This window comes from Gigantopelta aegis, chromosome 6 (genome assembly GCF_016097555.1).
Source record: "Gigantopelta aegis isolate Gae_Host chromosome 6, Gae_host_genome, whole genome shotgun sequence".
NCBI classification, from domain to species: domain Eukaryota; kingdom Metazoa; phylum Mollusca; class Gastropoda; order Neomphalida; family Peltospiridae; genus Gigantopelta; species Gigantopelta aegis.
Window position 1 is genome coordinate 15,368,083 of NC_054704.1, and position 26,004 is coordinate 15,394,086.

Consider the following 26,004-nt stretch of genomic DNA (forward strand, 5'->3'; position numbering starts at 1 on the left):
TTTTTATTTTTATTAATGTTTTCCATTTGTATTAAAAGTATTAGTTTGGGATTTAGTATTGTTGTACAATTTTGTAAAATTTTTATTATAGAATGTTACAATCATCAGTATGATAAGTCCAAGTTGTACCCTATATATCTGTTGTACATGTATTTAGACCTGTAGAACTAGAAACCAGGAGAGCCAGAGGGTCTGAATTCCCCCACTCGATGACAGTGAAATTTACCTTCTGCCATTGAAAAAAATACATTTTTTGTTGGGGAGCATGTGTTCTGTACACCACTGAATAGCTGTGCCCTATCCCTTCATATGTTATTCCCACAGACCCCAGGTGTAATAAATAAAATAAAAGTATTTTAAAACTCAGTATTTATACAAGGAACGTTAAAATTTGAATTTAGCCTTAAATACAGTGAAAAAAACAACAACATTGTATACCGTAACTATACTGCCTAGAGTGAGTGCCTTTAATAGTAAATAAAATATCAAATATATATATATATATATATGTACACTATATCTTATTTTTAGATTGTATATATGATATGTCTTACTTATAATATATTTAATACACTTACATATCTGTTATTCTATGTATTACATAGTTTTTACTTGTTTAAATATATATGTATTACACTATTTGTAGAATAATGTTTTTTTGTAAGCTACTGCTCAATTTTTATCTGTCATGTCTTGGGCTATTAAGATTTTTTTTTTAAATATTTTCTTATAAAACAGCAGTGTATGTTATAATTTTATGTGTTTGTTTTTCATTGTACAAATGTAATACATAATTTTTGTTTGTGCCTTTTACATGATTTTTTTTTTAACTTCTACCATATTATAAAATTTAAAAAATTGTGTTCGCAGAAGTTTTGAAAAATGTTCATTCTCTTCTTGAGTTGAAATTTCAAACTTAGATATACATAATACGATTATTTTTATATATAATATATTGATATGCAGTGTGGGTGTTTTATTTCAAATGAGAAATAATGATTCAGGTATGTTTTATGTTTTAGCATTACAGATGGGTTTATATTGTTCTTCATTTTATATTTTATTTTAGTTACGAATATCTGCAAAATGTACCAGTTGCTAACAAGAAATGTTTTGTTAATAAGCACACATCGAGTACAGAAGCTATGAGATGGTTAACTGAGTACAGAAGCTATGAGATGGTTAGCAAAGCTATGCAAAATGTTTTAGTGGCTTGAGGCGATTCAATTCATTTCAGTTAAATTTATTGCACAATACCAAACAACTTGGTGTTAGAAAACAGAGATAAGAATTATGAATATACAGTCCATACGAAGACACAAAATTTGTATTCCTATTTATAGAAATAAAATATCTATATTATAAAACTACTCATATACCAGGAAATGTTTTGAAGTACAGAGTACAAGTCCTAACATGGTATATTGTGGAAGCTGTTAGAGACTTAAATTTGAGGTATTTTATATAAAAATTAATGTTGATGACAGGTCATTTTCAGTGCCAGATTAACAAAGGTATAAGATGTAGCAAATGCTAAGGACCCACACTTTTAGGGGCCATACAGATCGACATATTATTGTTTTTACTAGGGTACATGTATTTTATGGTTATTAGGCCTACTGGCTGCAATTAGATGTACATTTAATTTTGTCACTATGTAAGCCTATGGTAGGATGGGGATTCATTTAATTTTGTCACTATGTAAACCTATGGTAGTATGGGGATTCATTTAGGCTACTTTTGTCGCTATGTAAGCCTATGATAGTACAGGGATTAATTTAATTTTGTCACTATGTAAGCCTATGGTAGTATGGGGATTCATTTAATTTTGACACTATGTAAGTTTATGGTAGTATTGGGGATACATCTAATTTTGTCACTATGTAAACCTATGGTAGTATTGGGGATACATCTAATTTTGTCACTATGTAAGCCTATGGTAGTATTGGGGATTCATTTAGGCTACTTTTGTCGCTATGTAAGCCTATGGTAGTATGGAGATTCATTTAATTTTGTCACTATGTAAGCCTATGGTAGTATGGAGATTCATTTAATTTTGTCACTATGTAAGCCTATAGTAGTATGGAGATTCATGGTAGCTTATGGTAGTAGGTTGGTCTACCATTTTGCTCCATGCTCCATTGCTGCTTATTCCGGCACTGGACATTCTGGTTAAGTACATGTGCCATATTGTAAAATCTTTCAGACTGTATTATATAGAAGATTTATTCATATACATGTATGAAATGTGTTAAATAGTTTTAAAAGTTTAGTAAGTTGTTGTTGTTAGATTTTATTATATATTTAATAATCAGATATATTGGCAGGTTTTAGCCCCATTGTTGTTGAAGTAACCATTAGTGTATGACACCCATTCCAAATGAGACTTTTAAAATGTTCTATATTTATACTTTGCATTTAAATGTTACTCTTGCAGATACTAAATCAAAGTAATATCACAATGTTCAGGGTATGTTTGTATTCCTTGTGGATCTGCTGTTTTTAATGTGCATTTTTCATCTTAATATAATTGTTTTTAATACATGTACATGGCTATACTATACTGTGTTTTGATTCTTATTGTATCGATACCCCCACTTATTTTAGGCTTTAGGTATGGCCCTACAGAACATATATATATATCTATACTATATCTATACTATATATATATATATATATATATATATATATATATATATATATATATATATCTATCTATATATATCTATCTATATATCTATATATATATATATATATATATATATATATATATATTGGGAGTGATAATTTAGGAGAATGTTTTCGGCAGCCTACAAGTAAATCCTTTTTCCATGCATTGTGAGTATTAAAACAAATTGTCCACCATGTTACATTTCTGGACACTCCTCTGCTCTGAAAAATAATGATGTAGTGTTATCCGTGAGATTATATCTGAGGCAAGCTCTCATAACCATTTTATTTCGCTCAATATGGCATTAAGTTATTCTCAGTTAATTCTATGGTCTTCTTTGTTAATCATAGATCTTTTATATTTGTATGTTATAAATTAAGTTTACTTTGTTTGTTTATTATTGATAGTTCCATACATTATTCAGGCACAGCAGAGCAAGGGGTCTTGGGGGGGGGGGGGGGGGGGGGGGGATTAGCCTCACACAATAATTCTGAATCCAAACTATTATTTGTTGTAGATCTTAAGGCAGAGATAAATTTTAGTTGTAGAATGCAGAAAATTGCATTTCAGTACATCTAGTTTTCAAAATTTTACAGGGGGCATAACCCCAAATCCCCTAGAAATTTTGCTTAGCATCCTCAATCTCAGTCAGCCTCCATAACGTCTACTTGCTTCCGCTGTGCCTGTTATTAATATGTTATTATGGCGATATGATGCATTTTCCATTCAGTATACTAAATCAGTCTGTGTATGACTGTAATATTCTTAATATATGTTGGTCGTGAGATATTGTGACAGTTTAGAAAGTTTTCAATTCATATTTTTAATTATAAAATGTTATATATTTAAATTATTAAAATAGGGATATCGAATGTTAAAGCTGATTGTTATGAGATTGGAATAGCATATACATATACATGTACTGTGAAATCACTTTTATTCTTGGTGGTACAGCTAACGAATTTAAGAATACAATGAAAATATAATACATGTATTCATGTAATACGAATTAATGATGCACATCGAAATATGTTTTTAACAAAACCATGAAATTTAAGACCACGAAAATAAAGGATTTCACAGTAATAATTACTTTTTATTGAAAGATAAAGTTAACGTTTGTTTTGTTTAATGACATCACTAGAGCATATTGATTTATTAATCATCGGCTATCAAAAATTAGGTATTTTTTATACTTTTTATTGAATGTTTATTTTTCAATAAATATACACAACTAATAAAATGAGAACATCGAAAATTGCTGTTTGAAATAATAAAAATACTTTTATACATGATATTGTGTATCTGTCATATCTGTATACATAATATACAGATATGCATTTAGGCCTACATATACATATTATGTATATACATATACATATACTGATGGAAAGAAATAAAGGATCACACAGATAGCAACAAAATCAATTGATATTGTCAGAAGTTGACTGGGAACATATAGGCAGCACATTCAACACTACAGACATTCAGTCCTACATTACAACTTGGTATGAAATACAGACATTACTACGCTAGTTGTGAATTAAATTTGGTCTACAATTTGACGTGATCCCATATTTCTTTCCATCAGTATATACAAATACATAGCCTATACATATACATATACATATACATATACATATACATTATATACATTATACATATAATTTTTATATTGGATGTATTATTTTAAAAATTAAAACTGAAACATGCACTTGTAAGCAGTAAAATCAGATGATTAAATTGCCTTTTACAAGATGAAATAAATATTTTGTATTTCCTAACTGCTATATATGGTTTTACAAATAATTTTCTGGGTATGTGTTTTATTTTTTAAAATAAAAACTTTTTTCAGTAAGTGTTTTCTTGCAGTATTTTAATTCTGTCAAACACTGTATATTGATACATATAGCTGTGCACATTACATTTGATGTTGTCTCACTGTACAGTTGATAGAATGCCATGTAGACACAATAAGTTTGTTTTGTTTAACGACACCACTAAAGCACATTGATTTATTATTCATTGACTATTGGATGTGAAACATTTGGTAATTTTGACTAATAGTCTTAAAGAGAAAACCCACTATATTTTTCCATGAGTTGAAAGGAACCTTTTATTTGTACCATCCCACAGACAGGCACATACCACAGCCTTTGATATACCACTGGATGGAACGAGAAACAGCCTAGTAGACCCACCAATGGGGATCGATGATAGACGACCATGCATCAAGTAAACGCTTTACCACTGGGCTACATCTCGCCCCTAACAGGTGTAACAAAGGCTGTGGTGTATACTATCCTGTCTGTGAGATAATGCATATAAACGATCCCTTTCTACTAACCGCCTGCTACCGATCCCGGTCGGACTGCTGGTGCTCCCTTGCACCTGCCAGTGCAGGCGGTCCCTCCTCCAAGCTCTGTCAAGCACTTGCGCCCACGACAGGCGTGCGCTACAACAGCTTGCTCTGAATGTGCACGTTAAACCCTATGACATGACATGACCTAATTAATTTGTAAAAGTAGCCCATGGAGTGGGGGCAGTGAGTTTTCTCTGTAATTATCTCTATGGTATTTAACCCTATGTCCAATGTCCACCGATGGGGTTCGATGATAGACGGCCGTGCATCAAATGAGTGTTTTGCTACTGGACTGCATCCCGCCGTATGTAGATACATACAGGTTATTGCTTATCTTGCCGATTGGCGGTCTGCCTTTTTATCTCAGGGGCGGGACGTAGCCCAGTGGTACAGCGCTCACTCAATGCGCGGTCGATGTGCGATCGATCCCCGTCAGTGTGCTATTTCTCGTTCTAGCCAGTGCACCATGACTGGTATATCAAAGGCCATGGTATGTACTATCCTGTCTGTGGGATGATGCATATAAAAGATCCCTTGCTGCTAATCAAAAAGAGTAGCCCAAGTGGTGACAGCGGGTTTCCTCTCTTAATATCTGCATGGTCCTTAACCATATGTCTGACGCCATATAACCGTAAATAAAATGTGTTGAGTGCGTTAAATAAAACATTTCTTTCTTTCTTTTTCCTTTTTATCTCGTTCATGGCCATGGGGAGACGATTATTATTTTAATAGAATTTTTCATTTTAAAATAATGTTTGTGCATATAACTACTTATGGTTCTAGCACGCTGTCCTGGGAACACATATTAGCTTTCTGGGCTATCTGTCCACAATCTAATTAGAATGATCTGTCCACGACGGAGGTTACTGGTTAATTATTAGTAAGAGAGAAGTTTGTGCGGTGGCCTTAGATCTTCCCAATAACCATAATTGATCTATTAAAATGCATTCTCTTTCTGTGGGTGGGAGCTGGTACCAGTCTTAAGACCTGTGACATGTTAAACGGTACTCTCTCCAGGGCATATATTTTGAAAGTATATAGTATAATTTTCATGTGACTATGCAACGTCATTTGTCTGCACCAAAACAAATTTGACAAATGAAAAAAATATGGGTAACTGAAGCTAGGTCCAAGTTCTCTCTCTAACTTTGAAAGGACAAATTTTTTTAACACGGGATATTTGATTTGTTTTTCTTTAAAAGATAAAAATATATGCAAAAAGCAATTATATATAACGTACAGTCCATCATATCATAAGCTTGTAATTCCTCAAAAATGTAAGTAATAGTTGACTGTTTTAAAACGGTCGCACAATCCTCCAGTTGTGTTATCCTTTTTATAAATGCATACAGATATGTCGAGTGTTTATGTGTCCAGAAATTATGAAAGTTTTCTTTCTAGTCCCCTTACTTCGTGCTTCTACAAAAAGAATAATTAACGTTAAAACCACAAAATGTACCAGGGCCCTGTTCCACGAAGCGATTTTAGTGCATAAGGTGATCTTAGGGCTAAGATCGCTTTGTGGGACGGGGCCCTGGGCTGGCGGAGGAAGGGGGTGAGGGTACTGTCAGAGCAATGTCGTGGGGATGGAAATTTGAGGCCTTGAGGAGCATAAATATGTTATGAGTATTCGTGACTATCGCCCCCCCCCCCCCCCCCCCCCCCCCCCCCACCGCCCCGGAAATTTTGAATTTGAAGTGTTTAAATACGGCATTTCTAGCCTTCTGAGAATAATGACAGGGAATATGTGCACGAGAGGGCCATTGCCTCTGACCCCCCCCCCCCACCCACCCATTCTTGTTTAAAGACAAGAAAGAATAAAAGGTCATCAAAAACAAATTAAATAGTTAATGTAAAAATCGTAACCCCCCCCACCCCCCTCACCCCCACCCCCCCCCCCCCCAAAAAAAACCCCCCAAACAAACAAAAAACCCAACTTACATATTACAAACTTTGCATATTTTAAAATAATAGTACTACTGCTCTATTAATTTCAAACATCAGGTAATTAATTATTGAAACGTGTGGTGGGTGGGTGGGAGTGAAGTGGTGCTGGAGGGGTGACATATATGGATGGAGACTCCGCAATACCATAAATGATGTTTCTTTTGCATTGGGCGCATGACATCATGACACAGTTTAACCAACGTCTCATAATGAATGCTCCGCCTCGTAATCTCAAATCTGGTCCACCGAGCTTTATCCTAAAATTTATCACCAGACTGATACAGATATAAATGTATGTGTGTGTAATTTATATATATTGTTATTAATTCGGCTAATCTGATAAGGCTATCCATTCATAGTTAGTAATAGCAGTTAACTCTTGGTAGGTGGGTTTGTTCAAATATCCAATAGTCAGCATATGCCGATGTGTTAAATATATTAACACTGTGTAAACATTGTGCCCAGTCATAAATCGCCTTATCAACTGATCTGAAGGCGAGACAATTCTCACGTGTAATGTTGTTTGTGAAATTTCACTGGACTTTTACGCAAAAGAATGAAAAAAAGGTTGGGGTTTTTTTTCAACGACACCTCAGCGCAGTTTTAAACTAAAGTTATTCGGTGTCTTACATACTCGTATTTTGACGGGGGAAATCTTGGTTCATCGAGTGCGACCGATCCTGCGACCCTTCGCACGCCTACAGCTGCACCCCGCACTTATATTCCATCGAAGTGCGAGTTGAAAAGAATCGTGTGAGAATCGAGATACACCAAGACAGGTAGTACATACAGGTTTAGTTGAGAATGTTTGCAGGATGTATTATGTTAAAGCTTGTTTTGTTTAACGTCACCACTAGAGCACATTGATTTATTAATCATAGGCTATTGGAAGTCAAATATTTGGTAATTTTGACATATTATAGTCTCAGAGAAAACCCGCTACATTTTTTTTTCAGGTAGCAATGGATCTTTTATATGCACCATCCCACAGACAGGATAGCACATACCACGGCATTTGATATACCAGTCGTGGTGCACGGGCTAGAACGAGAAATAGCGCAATGGGCCCACCGACGGGGGATGTACTATGTATGCCTGGTGAGTTCGACACATCTTTTCCATATGTACATAAGAAAATTAATACATGTATGTATTTAACAACACCTCGGCACATTTTAAAATTACGGCTAATTTGTGTCTAATACATGGTTATTTTGAGAGAGAGAGAGAGAGAGAGAGAGAGAGAGAGAGAGAGAGAGAGAGAGAGAGAGAGAGAGAGAGAGAGAGAGAGAGAGAGAGAGAGACAGACAGACAGACAGACAGACAGAGACATAGAGAGAGAGGGGGGGGTCTAGGTTTCTCCTACCGATATAGCAGCAAGGAATCGTTAATATGTATTTTTCCACAGGAAGGACAATACATACCACTGCATTTGATTTACCAGTCGTGAGGCATTTGTTGTGACGGATCGAGGGGTGGAACCCGAGGCCGTTCATCCAGGGCGATCGATCCTGCAGCTCCTTGCAGTTTTCGCACATCAGGCGAGCGTCATACTACAGAGTTACAGTAGGTTTTCAAAAATGGATCTATCCATGTAATAGCTCTATAACATTATTTTTTCTCTCTACTTTATATATTGGTTTGTCTTACAATCCTTACAGAACTTATTTGGAAGGGTATTTGTTAGGGTGCTTCCCCCTATAAATTTTGGCTACATCAGTGTCCTATTTTATTGTATATAGGCAGCGCTGAATATCAACTGACAAATGTACTAAAGGTATCCAAGAATGCCAGACAGACAGACGGACGGACAGATAATTTATTAACGTGTGTCAAGATATGTCTTTGGGGTCAACCAATCCATTTATCCAATAATAAGGTCTACTACTATATTACATAAACATATAATTATGAGCGTCACTTTATTTCATTTCAACTTAGTTTCGTGCTTACACCCAATTAAGGTTCAAGCACGCTGTCCTGGGCACACACCTCAGCTATCTGTCCAGGACAGTGGGTTAGTTGTTAGTTGGTTAGTGATTAGTGAGAGAGAAGAGGGTGTAGTGGCCTTACACCTAACCACTGAACCCTTAAGAATTTGCTCTGTGTGGGAGCCGGTACCGGGCTGCGAACCCTGTACCTACCAGCATGTAGTTCAATGGCTTAACCACTGCGCCACCGGGGCCGGTTGCGTCACTTTAAACAGACATTCGTTGGTGAAAAGTATAATGAAATAGCTGACAAATCTCGTGCGTTGTGTGTTTTTCACCTGTAATCAGTTTCTTTTGTTTTCTCATGTCATCTATTTCCTTCAGTTCCCCTGTTTCTGTGGCTGGTCGATACTTCTTCAGTCTTTATCTTTCAGGTAATAATATCTCGGTATTGATTTGCTGAAATGGATAACGAAACCAGGTGAGATTAATTCGATTTTAATGTTAGTATACAACTATATACCGATTATATATATATATTTATATTTATATTTAAATATATATTTATATTCTATAAAGTAGATAACCTAACAGCTGCTTTCTTCTATACATGAGGGTTGTAAAATCAATAACTATTTGAATATTCTTTTACGTTTCTGCCAGGACTGTTCCAGAAATGATGACATATGGATTTGACATAGACGGATTGGGGGTGGGGGGAGACTTAGCACAGTTGTATGATTGATAATCGACTTCATGTTAAATGTGTTATACAGGTACTAATGAAAACAAAATATTAATAATTATTATTATATATGCATATAGAAGTGTATGCGTATGCATTCTTGAACGTGTGTGTGTGCGTGTGTATTTACGTACAGATATAGGTGTGTGTATACCCATGTGCATTCGTGCGTTTGTATATTTGTTTACACAGCTTGTACAGGGCAATTAACAGGTAAATATTGAATATATATATATTAATGGTGTTCCGAATAGTGAATAAATATACAAACTGAATACTGTTTTTGTTTTAACAGTAACATGACAGACCATTGTTCAGATCCTCTGCCTTACTCGGACAAGTATTTTCAGGGTAAACCACTATCATTTTATCATGGAATTACTCGAAAAAACACATCCAAATATTTCACAGCTATTAAAATTATTTTAGCTGTCTTCGTTAAGTTTTCGTTTAAGTTAAACTGAGTTTCGTGCTTGTGTCTAAATAAGGTTCAAACACGCTGTCTTGGGCTCACATATCAACTATCTGAGTTGTCTCTGGTGGATAGGAGCCAATGATTAGTTGTTACCGGCCTCGGTGGCGTAGTGGTTAAGCCATCGGACTACATGCTGGTAGGTACAGGGTTCGCAGCCCGGTACCGGCACCAACCCAGAGCGAGTTCTTAAGGGTTCAATGGGTAAGGCAACTACACCCTCTTCTCTCTTCACTAACCACTAAGTCTAAACAACTAACCCACTGTCCTGGACAGACAGCCCAGATAGCTGAGGTGTGTGCCCAGTACAGCGTGCTTGAACCTTAATTGGATATAAGTAGGAAAATAAGTTGAAATGAAATAAATTAAAAATGATTATAGTGGAGCAAATATGATCCCACAAGTAGCCTAAAAATGGTAGGTAGTGGTCTACGGAGTATAACATTTGTTATTATATATCAAAATGTTCGTCTTGGTCTCTAGTTTTGAAATCCAGTGTTTGCCACCTTGGCAAACCTTGCATAACTCCACAATTCAAGATGGCGTCCAAGATGGTGACCAAAAATAGGAATTTTACATTAAGTGACACTGGTTGCCTCTGAGAGCTTCCTAATGGAGCAAATTATTTTTAAATGATTGCAAATGCTCTTAGATGTATTCCTAGTACTGTTTACATGAACGCTATGCCTGGTTTTTCATTACTTATTGGATATGGTTCGTACAAATGCATCCAATATGGCTGTTAACAGCAATTATATAAAACAAAACACCTTGTTCCTGGTCTTTTATGAAATGTCCATTTGTCAACTAACTAGTGAATAAGTTTGTTATCCATTGTTTTGAACTATGCTTAACACAAAATGATAACATATAAATAGGATTAAGCCTTATCCACCGACTGGGAAGTTAACATCAAATCAAATAACACATGTTCAGTCTTCAGTAATTCAAATGAAGCAGTATGCTCCAAGCTTAATTGTCTGAGTCTGATTCACTGTCATATCCCTCGGTGAACATGACAAAAAGAATATACCGAGTCAAATTAAAAACTTCACAACCGTTTCAACTTGGCTAATTAGCAAATATGACAGAATAACGTTTTAAATAAGGTATGACGTCCAAAGAAAGAATAGAAATAAATGTTGAGTCAAAAATCTGTTCGATGCGCCCACAGCATTTGTCAAAACCACAGTCAAAATAGTAATTCACAAGCAGGGTCGTCTGATGAAATCACAGATTCAGTAGCGCGTATGCCCTTCATGTGTACCCACGTGTAAAGACTGCATTAGGGATACGGCACCATTGTTCCACTAATGAAGCACCAAGTTCCTGCAAAGTATGTGGAGGGTTCCTAACAGCGCGCAGGCGTCTTCCCAGCACATCCCAGACGTGTTCGATGGGATTCAGATCGGGTGACCTTGAAGGCGTTCATCAGGTAAACCCTTGTCAAGATGGCAGTGTGGGGTCTGGCGTTGTCATGCTGAAAGATCAGGCCTGGACCATGAGTAGGATCTCCACGAGTACTCGGGTACTCGGGCACGGGCCGAGTCTCGCAAGACTCAATTCCGTTCACAGGACTCTAGTATCCGTAAAAGGTGGAATACAATTTTCAACTATAATACATTTGACAATGTAGGACAATACTTTCAGCAGTAGATAATCAACGATACAAGTTACACAATAATTATATGACCATGCGCTAGTTTCTCTTTTTAAACTTGCCGTCCATCCATCACTGAACATATCAACCGGTTTCTAAATGCAATACAATGGCATAATTTGGCATCCATGTTCAGCGCTGGAATTAAAATGCATAATGCTATTTAGAAATTAAAAAAAAAAAAAAAAAGTTTTATTTAACGACGCACATTTTATTTACGGTTATAAGGCGTCAGACATATGGTTAAGGACCACACAGATTTTGAGAGGAAACCCGCTGTCGCCACTACATGGGCTACTCTTCCGATTAGCAGCATGGGATCTTTTAGTTGCGCTTCCCACAGGCAGGATAGCACAAACCATGGCCTTTGTTGAACCAGTTATGGATCACTGGTCAGTGCAAGTGGTTTACACCTACCCACTGAGCCTTGCGGAGCACTCACTCAGGGATCCGAACCCATTACCTACCAGCCTGTAGACCGATGGCCTGCCACGACGCCACCGAGGACGGTAATGCTATTTAAGTTTATTCCTTAATCTCATCATAATCTAGTGTAAGTGTCGGGTACTCGGGTCCGGGTCGAGTTTGACCCTCGAGTACTCGAGTCCAATACTTTGGACTCGTGGAGGCCCTAATCATGAGCTGCCATGAAGGGCACAAGTTCCTGGGCCAGCACCTGGTCGCGGTATGCAACAGCATTAAGGTTGCCACGGATGCAAGAAGTGGAGAACGTCCATTTCCACAGAAAGCACCCCAAACCATTACACTTCCGCCTCCAAATCTGTCAACTTCACTGACACAACACTGAGCATGACGTTTACCATGTCGTCTCCAAATCCTCTGCCTGCCATCGACAAATCGCAATGTGAATCTTGATTCATCGCAAAACACGACTCTATTCCATTTCCCCTGAGTCCATCGCAAGTGGTGTTGTGTCCACAGTTAACGTTGACGTCGATGAAATTGGGTCAAAATGGGTCCAACATATGGGCACCGTGCGTGGAGGTGAGCAGTTCCCAACCGATTTCGGATCGTTTGCGCGGACACCCGACGTCTGAAAAGTTCATTACTGGTTGCTGTCATGAAACGGTTGCCGAGGTGACGTAACACAATATGACGGCCATCTGCTTATGACATCACACATGGTCTACCCGGTCGGAGGCGATCAGCTGTGGTGCCCGTTTGTTGTACTCGTGTCCGCAGATCATAAATTGCCCGTCGACTGCAACTCAACGCCCTTGCAACGTTAACCACTGACTTTCCCGCTGCACATTTGCTAGGTGTAGCATCGAAACAGGTCGTAATAAATATTATTTTAATGTGTTTTTTCGTTGTTAGACTACTGAACAAGTAACGATGAAAACACGTGTGCTATTGTAGTCAGGTCACCAGTGGCACATGCAAAACCACTTTTGCCTTAATGGTGCTGTGCACGTGCTATGGATCGGGTCACGTGTGCTGTGGTGGGCTTTAAATGGAGTGTAGACATTGCCATTAAAATATTTATTCCTGAAAAATACCTGCTTTCAATTCTCACTGACTTTATTCAAATTTTAGATTGTGAAGTTTTTAATTTATTTAGTATAGTATGGACATTTGTGCACATTGCGGCATCAGAATCTTCATCATTAGCGACTGCAACTTTACATTCACATGCTACAGTACAGGGCTGCTAACAAAGAGAGCATGAACAGTCTTCATCACAAACATCTTAACCTTTTTACCTGGTACTTACGATACATCGAAAGTTCTGTCTTGTACCCTGGGTATTCGTGGGAAAGATACTTTCCCGCCAATCTTTGGAGATACTAAGACAGAGGTCATGGTATGAGTGGTCCTTTTGCCAGCTACGGTCCATTCGTTATGATCCCAATTGTCAGCCACTCCCAATATAAGCTTACCACCTTGATTGACACCCATCTATCAGATTTATCCAGCCAGTGCACCACATCAAAGGCAGTAGTATGTGCTATCCTGTCTATGGGATAAACAGGATTTGAAAACTACAGACCAAGACGAACATTTTGGTATATAATAATAAATGTTATACTCCGTAGACCACCCCCTTGAAAGATAGCACCAGATATTTGCTCCACTATTAGTGGTTAGGCAGAAGTCGGTGTAGTAGCCTTACTCCATTGAGCTACTGAAAGTCACTCTTGGCTGGAGCCTGTACTGGGGTGCGAAATAAATAGCTTTGAGGCCATTCAAATGCTTTAACCACGAGCCCATCAAGTTTAAAATTATATGAAACACCTTTGCGGCAAATAACATTTCTTCTCTCATGGTAATTGCCACATTATGATGTTACTTAATAACCCCTACTTATACACTGTGATTAAAAAGTTAACATTTTGTTTTGTTTAATGACACCACTAGAACCCATTGATTTATTAATCATCGGCTATTGGATGGATGTCAAACGTTTGGTAATTGGGAGGAAAGTTCGTACATATCTTTTATTAGCAGCAAGGGATCTTTTATATGCACTTTTTAGACAAGACAGCACATATCACGGCCTTTGATATACCAATCGTGGGGTAATGGTTGAAAAGGAAAAACCCCAAAAGATCAGAGAATGGGGCCACTGAGGGGGTTGGATTATACAACCCAAGCACTTCATGCAAGTACTTTCCTACTGAGCTACACCACAACTAGTACATCAAAGGCCGTGGTATGTGCTATCCTGTTTATGGGATGGTGCATATAAAAGATCCCTTGCTGCTAATCGAAAAGAGTAGCCCATGAAGTGGCGACAGCGATTTTCCTCCCTCAATATATGTGTGGTCCTTAACCATATGTCCGACACCATATAACCGTAAATAAAATGTGTTGAGTGCGTCGTTAAATAAAACATTTCCTTCCTTCCTACCTACTGAGCTAGATTTCGTCCCCAAATGAGTTATTAAATAAACATTATTTTTCAAGGTTACATTTTACAAATGATTCAGAATATGCTTTTAATTTGTTATGCCTTTTGATTCAGCAAAGCTTAAATAATAATTTCTGCAATGTTTAAACTAACTTTTATATAGATCTTGTTATTTCTGTCTTGGGCAGGATTTCTAACCCAAGTTGAATTTGTGCCTGATTGACCTTCAGTAAATATAGACACACCAATAATTTTCCTTCCCTGATTTTGCTTCTTTTCCTCTTTTTTCCAGATATTTCCACTGTAGAGCTGGTGTTTGTCATCGCCAGTGCAGTGTTGACAGTCGTCGTCTGTTTGATATTTTTCGAGAGTGTCTGGTATTTAAACAAGTACTACCACTCGTGGCACACCAAGGTCTTCTCCGTCTGGCAGATTGGACTTCATCCAGTTAGTTCATCACTTTATAAACCATTTTAAAACATCCATGAGTGGGTCCAGAGTAGTACCCATACGAAACAGCAAAAGAAGGGCGAATATTTTAATACCGTATATACGGTATTTCTTTCGTAATAGGCCCTACTGTTAATTAAGTAAATAGACCGTCAAAATGGGCCTAACATTATTCACTAGACATTGATAATTGTAACAGAAACAAAAACTAAATAAAAGGAATTCAAACTAAATAAATTTAAATAATTGAAAGAAATAGTTGCTGTTATTTTGTTTTTCAGTATAGTTAGGTTAATGTAAATAAAACCCATGTATCTGGTTTTCGGGGCAGTAGGTTTGAATTTCGTCAATATGCTCATATTGTTCTACATCTAAGGTGAAAATGCCTATGTCATCATCCCCTCTCCTTCTGGTCCCGGGGAACTATATCTGTAACTCCTGTTGAGTGCCAACCAGATGTGATGGACTCGCTGCTGTTCTTGTTCCAGGCAATTTCACTCACCTCTATGCTGACGGTCGTTGTGCCACGGTCATCAGTTATTAACAGTCTTATATCATCAGTGTACGTATACTAGTTTTATATATAGCGATTTGAAGTAAAAGTTTTCATTAAGTTTCTGGGAGGGGGGACGGTTAGCTCAGATTTAGCTCAGTAGATTGAGCGCTGGTCTGGGGTGCATTGGTCGTAGGATATAATCCATTGTTTCCCGTCCCAACCAATGCTCCACGACTGATATATCAAAAGCCGTGATATGTCCTGTCTGTAGGAAAGTGCATATAAAAGATCCATTGCTGCTAATGGCAAATTGTAGCGTGTTTTCCCTGTGGACTACGTGTCAGAATTACCAAATGTTTGACACCCTATAGTCGAGGGGGCGGGACATAGCCCACTGGTAAAGCGCTCGCTTGAGGCGCGGTCGGTTTGGGATCGATCCTCGTAGGTGGGCCCATTGGGCTATTTCTCGTTCCAGCCAGTGCACCACGACTGGTATATCAAAGGCCGTGGTATGTGCTATCCTGTCGGTGGGATGGTGTATATAAAAGAACCCTTTCTGCTTATCGAAAAGAGTAGCCCATGAAGTGGCGACAGCGGGTTTCCTCTCTTAATATCTGTGTGGTCCTTAACCATATGTCTGACGCCATATATCCGTAAATAAAATGTGTTGAGTGTATCGTTAAATAAAACATTTCCTTCCCTATAGTCGATGATTAATTAATGTGCTCTAGTGGTGATGTTGAACGAAACACACTTAAACTTTTTATTTCTCTGTGGTTTCTCAATCTAATATCACGGTTTTAAGAAATGCTGATGTTTTGTGCGCCTACATCATATAATCCTTTATGTGCAGTTTCTATGTCCATTAGATAATTTCAGTGTTTTTTGTAATTATTGTATTTTTGTTGTGCTATAAGTGTTGTGTATCGTATGCTATATTAGCAGGTACGTGTCTATGCCACAGCACATCTTCATATCACCGTGCCATATTTCCAGATACATGTCACTATCGCTGCACATCTTCATATCACCGTGCCATATTTCCAGATACGTGTCACTATCGCTGCACATCTTCATATCACCGTGCCATATTTCCAGATACGTGTCAATATCGCTGCACATCTTCATATCACCGTGCCATATTTCCAGATACGTGTCAATATCGCTGCACATCTTCATATCACCTTGCCATATTTCCAGATACGTGTCAATATCGCTGCACATCTTCATATCACAATACCATATTTCCAGATACGTGTCAATATCGCCGCACATCATCATATCACCGTGCCATATTTCCAGATACGTGTCAATATCGCTGCACATCTTCATATCACAATACCATATTTCCAGATACGTGTCAATATCGCCGCACATCATCATATCACCATACCATATTTCCAGATACGTGTCTATGCCACTGCACATCTTCATATCATCATGCCATATTTCCAGACACGTGTCAATATCGCTGCACATCATCATATCATCATGCCATATTTCCAGATAGGTGTCACTATTGCTGCACAGCTTCATATCACCATGCCATATTTCCAGATACGTGTCAGTATCGCTGCACATCATCATATCACCATGCCATATTTCCAGATACGTGTCAGTATTGCTGCACATCATCATATCACCATGCCATATTTCCAGATACGTGTTTATGCCACTGCACATCTTCATATCATGCCATATTTCCAGATACGTGTCAGTATCGCTGCACATCTTCATATCACCATGCCATATTTCCAGACACGTGTCAATATCGCTGCACATCATCATATCATCATGCCATATTTCCAGATAGGTGTCAATATCGCTGCACAGCTTCATATCACCATGCCATATTTCCAGATACGTGTCAGTATCGCTGCACATCATCATATTACCATGCCATATTTCCAGATACGTGTCAATATCGCTGCACATCATATCACCATGCCATATTTCCAGATACGTGTCAGTATCGCTGCACATCTTCATATCACCATGCCATATTTCCAGATACGTGTCAGTATCGCTGCACATCATCATATCGCCATGCCATATTTCCAGATACGTGTCTATGCCACTGCACATCTTCATATCATGCCATATTTCCAGATACGTGTCAATATCGCTGCACATCGTCATATCACCATGCCATATTTCCAGATACGTGTCAATATCGCTGCACATCGTCATATCACCATGCCATATTTACAGATACGTGTCAATATCGCTGCACATCATCATATCACCATGCCATATTTCCAGATACGTGTCAATATCGCTGCACATTTTCATGCGACTGATAATCCACTACCACGGCGGCGAGAAGAACATGGTGAGGACGATGTCTGGAGAAAAGATTCCTCTTCGCAGTCCTCCATTGGCGTGCTGCATCTGCTGCTGTCCGAAAATCACACTTACCAGGTAAAGCTGACAGAAATACTTATTCGATAGAAAGTTGAATCTGATATAATCAATTCTTCGGTAATAACCATCAATATATTACGGTCTGGGCCGAAAACGTACTCCTATTTGTTTAGTTTCAGTTTAGTAGTTTCTCTTTTGTCTACTTGAAGAAGACTCTATATTATTGTCTTGATTGTCTTCTGCTTCGATTTAAACAGAGAGGTTTTGACCCCCGAACCCCCATCCCTCTGCACACGCGCCTGGAGGCTTAACACAGCTATGACCGTATGTTTTTCTTTTTTTAACATTAAAAGAAATATTGCCATAAAAAATATTGTTAATCAGCATTCATCAATCAAGTTTTGTTTACAGTTGATTTAAGGCTAGTCATGTCCTTGCGTGCATGCACAAATGGAGAAGGTGCATAACAAATTGTAGACTCATGTTTAAAAATGTCTGTATCTGATATACTTTTTGTACAACAGGTCCAATCTGAAGAGAATAAAGTATTTAGTACACCAAGTGGTGTTCCTGCGTCCAATCCTCAAATTCCTAGGAGCTGTCATGTGGACTGATGGCAGATACACAAAGGGAAAGGTATGCAAGAGGTAGCTGTTAACATAATAGAGTTCTTGACTTCAGTGTCAACGAGTGGCTATATATATATATATATATATATATATATATATATATATATATATATATTACAATCAATGTGTAAAACCAGGCAATCTGTAGAATGCCTGAACATTTCAGGCAATCTGTAAAGTAACTGATTCACTCAGGCAATCTGTATATTGCCTAAATATTTCAGGCAATATACACGTTGCCTGACTTTTCAAGGTAATTTCTAGACACATTGCCTGAAATGAAAGATCCACAATTCATTGACAGCAATTGTTGTAAAGGTAAACACGCCTAGTGACAAAATGCAATATTAGTTAAAATTATGTAATTTATTTCAAATAAAAATCTCCACAAAGACATTCTTCAAAAACAAAACACTGACGAAAAGCTTGACATCAAAGTAATTAAGATTCAAAATATTGCTTTTAATCTCACACTGTCTTAATCTGTTAATTCTATACTTTGAAAGAATAATCGTAACGGTTAATTACCTTAAAATAGATTGTTTTTTCAATGGATTAGAAGCCCGTTGAACATGTATTCATAATAACTTTTGATATGGTTATATGAATGTTTTTGCAACGGATTAGAAGCCAGGGTAAAGGTGTTTCTCCATAAATACAGTATGGATAGGCAGGCATCTCAGCCCCCCTACCCCCCCCCTCCCCCTTCCCCCTTCCCGCCCCGGAGGTGGTCACTGGCGAAGTCAGAGGCTAGATCCGGGGCGGGCGTGCCTGAACCCTTGTGGATAGGGGCACGTAAATACAGTTGCCAGTTGCCAGTTGCTCTTAGCAATGGCAGAGTTAATGGATGTTCGTTTTAAGGAATTACTTCTAGCAAAGAAGGCCAGTGATACAAAGTCAGTGCTTATGCTGAAAGAGGAATATTTCTAAACGATGGATGAGTTGAAGGAAGCTTATTCGGTCAAATTAAAAACTGCTAGACAATACTACATTCTAGGACGGTACAAAATGCTCCAATGTGGTGATGTGGAGAAGTTAATTCGCAAGCGTGCCAACTCGGCAGAGGAACCAATATACTTTGTGAACATTGATGAAATGTATGACATCATTAAGCGTGCTCACATTTCAACAAAATGGTTACGTTTTTGTCTAGATATGCAAACATTACGAGGGAAAGCACTGAACTCTTAAGTCTCTTTGCATTGAGTGCCAGAAGAAAAGAAAACGTGCTACAACAAAAGGGGTTGTCGTGAGACCGATATTATCAAAGGATTTTGGATCACGAGGGCAAGTGGATCTAATTGATATGCCATCCATGACAAAGGCACCACACAAGTGGATCATGGTCTATCAAGACCATTTGACAAAATACTGTGTCCTGCGCCTACTAACATCTAAACGTGCAGTAGAAGTAGCCTTTCAGTTGATGGACATATTTCTGCTTCTCGGTGCCCTCAAATTCTACAGAGTGATAATGGCAGCGAGTTTACAGCATCTGTCATCACAGAACTCAAGGTTCTGTGGCCCGATCTCCTCATGGTTCACGGCAAGCCTCGGCACCCTCAAGGATCCGTTGGGCGGCTGAACTGTGATGTGAAACATATGTTGATTGCATGGCTCGGTGATAACAACTCAACAGACTGGCCTATGGGATTGCGATTTGTTCAATTCCAGAAAAACTGCAGTTATCATTCTGGCATCAAGCAGACACCATACAAGGCCTTATTCGGTACTGATGCACGAATTGGATTGCGTACCTCTGTCTTACCAACTGACATTCTGGAACGCATGGTGTCTGAAAAGGATCTCATTGCAGCATATGCTACAACAGACAGTTCATCAAACATGGATGCTGCAGAATCTGATGGACCTGAGCAGGACACAGTCAACGTCGCCAATGATGTTCCCGAATCCTTGTCAGGTATGTTCACTGTTCGTCACTATATGGCACGCTGTGTATGTTATCACCGTATAGTAATACTTTCAAATTAACCACTTTAAAATTAATTTTACTCTGTACTTTGTGCATATTATTTCTTTTTCATACACAACAAAAATAGTTCACCACTATGCCACAATTAGTACTATTAATAATATGTTAATATAACAGGTTTTTTGGTTAATGGATGACAAGATTTTTCTCTCGGTGGTTTTTCATGTAATAAAAAGTAAACTGATATATGTATTATCAATACTTAAAAAAATATTTAACAACGTTTTATTTTACATCTATAAGAACCAGCTCAACTCTCAGTGCAGCAAGAGAACATCTATATTCAACGTAAGCGAGCAGCTGATGGTGTCATATGGCACAAGCAGAACGCATGGTCAAACGAAGTCGTCTGAAGCATGTTGCTGGTAACCCAGGAGACAACGTGACCATTCCTATCCCTTTGGTAGACCGTGGCAAAGGGGATCCTCGTAACATCATGGGTGTGATTGTTGATCGAGATCAAAATTACTTGTACTGCATTGCAGTTCACGCAGGACTACTTAAAGGACGATACCGCAGGAACCAGTTTGATTTATGTAACCAAAAGTTATATACTTTAAGTGACATGTGTACCGACATTGAGGTGGGACTCAGACATGCAGTGAAAAACGAGTCATTGGGTGGAGGTCAGGGCTACGCAAAATGTAATTGTGCTATGAGTGGCAAACGATACTCATCAAACCGCTGCAAGTGCTACAAGGCAGGTGTAAAGTGCAATAGCAGATGCCTCTCCAGTCTGACCTGTCTAAATAAATAAATGTGTAGAAGCGCTAGTTTGTAAATATTTTAATGATGTATGTGATATGTTTTTATGCATTTATCTCATATCCGTAGTAAAAATATTCAAATTGTTTTAATGATTTGCATCTATGTATGCTTTAATGTATTTATCTCAAATCTGTAGCAAAAATATTCAAATTGTTTTAATGATGTGCATCTATGTATGTTTTAATGTATTTATCTCAAATCCGTAGCAAACATATTCAAATTGTTTTAATGATGTATGTGATGTATGTTTTAATGTATTTATCTCAAATCCGTAGCAAAAATATTCTAATTGTTTTAATGATGTGCATCTTGTGATTAATTATCAATTATGTGAATTAAATAATATTGCATTTTGTCACTAGTTGTGTTTACCTTTATAACAATTGCTGTCAATGAATGATGGATCTTTCATTTCAGGCAATGTGTCTAGAAATTACCTTGAAAAGTCAGGCAATGTGTATATTGCCTGAAATATTTAGGCAATATACAGATTGCCTGAGTGAATCAGTTACTTTACAGATTGCCTGAAATTTTCAGGCATTGACTGTAACATATATTATGTCTATGAATAAGGCCGTACGTGTTTTAAATTAATTAGTTTGTTAATATAATCATTCCAAGTGCAAGGTTGAGTTAATAAGATGAAAATATCACATACAGACTAGATACATTTGAAAGTTATTCAAGTGGGGTTTTTTTTATGACTTGGATTAGAATACGGTGAGATCATACTGTTATCTCGGGGCAGGGTGTGGATGGGGGTGGGGTTTTCGATGAAGATACAAAGAAAGGGGTTTTGTCTTCTTTTTGTTTTGGTTTTGTTTAAATTCAGTTAGTTTTGGAATCGTAATTCTTTGAAACAATCTCAGTACATGTGTCTTGTGCATGCGATACTACTATATGCACTAGCACGGGTTGTTTTTGTGTATTTTTAAATATATATATTTTTTAAAGTGCATGTATATTATTTTGTCACCAGTTTCATAGAGTACTAAGCGACTGATAACTGTGCCTGTATTTCAGATAGATGTGTTCGATTCCTTCATTTATATCACAGTTCTGAACGTCGTCTCGTCCCTGGTGGCGGTGTATGGGCTGGTACTCCTATATCGGGCATCAAAGAAGCATCTCAAGAAGTTCCACATCATGGCAAAATATATCAACCTGAAGGTCGTGATGGTTGTTACAAGTCTCCAGCAGCTCGTGTTCACAATCCTCAGTCACTACAACGTCCCCGCCTGTACTGGCTATAATACAGCCATGGCAAGAGGAAATTGTTAGTTCATCCAAAAGAAACTTTACAAGGCTTGATATTGTATTATAGAAAACCAACAAACGGTATGGTGGGATATGAAAGTATCATGAAGTTCGACATCTAAACATCACAATGCACTCCGTGATACATGTACATGCAAATTGTTTGTAAAGTGGTTTCTAAATTGGTTATTTTCGATAAGCAACAATATTTATAAAATTATTCAAATGTTATGTATGTAACGTTTCCTTTGGACGTCAGTACATTAATTATGTATACTGATGGCAAGAAATAAGGGAACACATGGTATCTGAGATCCACTTTAATTCTCTACTAGAGTAGTAATGTCTAGTGTTGAGAACTGGTTGGAATTTCATCATCGATCATCGGTTATAATCGTTTGGCTCCAACCGATCAACTTTCAATTTCACAATGGTTAGTTATATGAACATTATAATTATTTGAATTATAAGGATCATGCACCTACACCTGGCTAATTTTACCTTTATTAACTATTTATCATCTTTTTTCTTTATGTACACATGAAAACAAACCCAAACCTCAGCATATTTAAATTATATCATCTTACGTTAAACTGGTGGAATAATTAGTTAACATTTCCCCACATAATCGCTTACAGATTTTTACAATCGACCATCACATCTTTAGAACCAAACCGATAAATTTTCAATTATAATAGAACATTGGACATCACTAGTTATAAAATCCAGAGATGTAATATGGGATTTTATTACCCATATGGTTTATAATATCTTGGTACATATCAAAGTGATACGTCCCATTAGAACGTCAAGTGGAACGTGACACTTCTTGACGTCATCGTTTGGCGTATTACAACTTTATAGGAACGTCAACCAAACGAGCTGAGTGATATAAATTAAGATCGATTGTGGGTAATAAATAGGATATTAAACTCACTACCATTTCGTATCATGTTTATGTCCGTCGTGAAAATATGTTCATTGTTACTCGCTTAAGCTCGCGACAACTGAAAATTATTTCACTCGGACATAAACATCATACGAAATGGAAGTTCGTTTAATATCTTATAAATCCTGAAGCTAAATGAAAATAACCGTAGCTATTTTACAATTTCAAAGTTTAGATGCAATACTATTCATCGTCAGGTTAGCGCTAGTATTGTCACAAATATTTCGGTTATTTTCTAATACCGGGGTGATTTACGTTGCGGTTACTATTCATCATTCATAAACGTGAGATAATTTATCTTATGGTCGCAGTTTTACATTGTACCAGTAATAGCAGATGTATTTTAGTAGGTCATAGTTTGCTGCATGTTATGTAATACAATATCAATAATTGTAGCGGACACTTTCAACTGACCTTAAACCATTTTCGTTGATGTAATACATAAAGAATAATACATGAGTGGTCGTTAGATGCCATTTATCTTACGAGTTGTTTTAAAACATATCTAACGAGCGACTAAAAGTTAATTACAGTTACTTATAGCTAACTTACAGGTCACAGACAAATGATAGTTGGGATAACTATACGTCACAGTGTAATCGATTTCGATCGTGCTGTTTTTTCATTGGGTGTATGGCATTGGTGACCTGATCATCACCTAGAAGCAGCCAGTCGTAGGTCTTAAAGTTGTTAATACACGTACACGTGTAAACAAGTTTGTATTACCAAAAATAACAAATGATGTTCTGACCAACGGGTGTGTAAGAAAGAAAATTAATAGACCTGTACTTGTCATATTCACGGATTCGTAACCAGAATGAATGAATGAATGAATGAATGAATGTTTAACAACACCCCAGCACGAAAAATACATCAGCTATTGGGTGTCAAACTATGGTAATGGAAACAAACATGGTGATGATCAACATCAACAGAAAAATTCAAGATATAAATAAAAACAGTGTAAAGAACTGTGCAAAAATACAAATACAAATATCACAGATAGATACTGACTTTTACTCTAAACTTCAATTTGTGCTGTATTGGCCATTCTCAAAGAGAATGTTACACCCTTGCATCACACGGTGAGGTTACATCACGCGCAGGGAGGGGGGGGGGGGGATTCGTAACCAAGCAAATAAGACCATAACAACAAAGACAGTTTTATTTCTTTTTTGCATTAAAACAAATTCATACGGGGGCGGCTTATATCAAATTATGGCTTACGCATACTGTCCTGGGTACACACCTCTCCTATCTGTTCAATACTGTGGTTTGTGATTTGGCGTCAGGGAAAGTTGAGGTAACCTTACACATCCCCGCTCAGCGATTAAAATCAGCTCTGGGTGAGATCAAAGAATCTGGCCTCAGACCACAATTAATTTCGCTATGTTTCTATATAGCCTTAGTGGCTATAACATTTTTATTAATATCAGCAGGCCCGTGACGTTTTGTATGTACCTTTGCCTGCATGGGGGACACATACCCTGAAAAGGACAACCCCCTGTTGTCCAGCTCTTTCTCCCAGCATATTGGTTTAAACAGACACACCCTCTAAACCAGGCCGGAGTACACCCATTTTACACAAAAAGCACTACTTTTGCATGGGCCGGAATTACCACAAACAAGTCTTCGATGTCAACAAGTTACACATGTTTACAAACTACATGCTATCCCCCGTCACTTCAGTCAAACAGTTGCCACTTCATAGCTGTCTGCCATGAAATAATCAGTCAAACAGCAGACTACTTGCGCGGTGAAATTTCCGGATTTTGGACAACCAAATGGGAAGATAACAGTAATCTGAGGCCATCTATCGGCCTCAGAAACAATGGCTTATCCTCTACGCCACTGATGTGTTGTTATCTCCTTATTTCAGCTTTCAACAACATGCTGCTGATTGGTGAAATGTTCGTGCTCACCCTGCTGGCTCGGTACTACTACAGAAAACCCGAGGAGCCTATCACACTGGCAGAGATCGAGAGTTACGATGCATCCACCGAATCCATCACAGATCGCCATGTCCAAACGGTCAGCCAAATCTCAAGCATATCCAACAACTCAAAGGACGCTATTCCACAAAGTAATGGATTTGCATGTACGAACCCAGCAACAAAGATGGACGAGCAAGTGGAATCATAAATCCATTGCAATAAACGCTTATACATTTGGTCATTTCAAGCAGTTGTGCAGTCGATACTAGAAACAAGATCTGGTACCACAGAAGTACGCTATGGACGTATTTGAACTGAAGTTCTTCCTGTTGAGTTATTAATTAATATATTCTATTCAAAATAGCAAAACCATTATTCGCTGTTCTTGTCACTTTTATTTCATTGTAGTAGCCCAGACTATTTGACCAGCTCTTTTCCAAAACACAATAAACGGGGGTGGGGACCAAATACAAACGCCAATAAAACGAGGTATGACCGAGGACA

At 37.7% G+C, this 26,004-nt stretch overlaps 1 protein-coding gene across 1 annotated transcript; it reads left to right on the plus strand.

Moving 5' to 3' along the window:
* Positions 1-8,449: 8,449 nt before the first annotated feature.
* On the plus strand, positions 8,450-25,875 carry LOC121376097 (organic solute transporter subunit alpha-like). The gene is made up of 9 exons (XM_041503893.1): positions 8,450-8,546; positions 9,346-9,392; positions 9,952-10,007; positions 14,953-15,107; positions 15,599-15,672; positions 17,869-18,027; positions 18,495-18,606; positions 22,384-22,636; positions 25,446-25,875. Exons 2-9 carry the CDS (start codon positions 9,376-9,378, stop codon positions 25,706-25,708), a joined length of 1,089 nt encoding a protein of 362 aa, XP_041359827.1. The 5' UTR covers positions 8,450-8,546; positions 9,346-9,375; the 3' UTR covers positions 25,709-25,875.
* Positions 25,876-26,004: the final 129 nt, after the last annotated feature.

Coding starts and splice junctions, on each gene's coding strand:
- LOC121376097 (XM_041503893.1), top strand. Junction 10,008..14,952: donor CTCGGACAAGTATTTTCAGG/GTAAACCACTAT, acceptor TCTTTTTTCCAG/ATATTTCCACTGTAGAGCTG. Junction 15,673..17,868: donor AACAGTCTTATATCATCAGT/GTACGTATACTA, acceptor CCATATTTCCAG/ATACGTGTCAATATCGCTGC.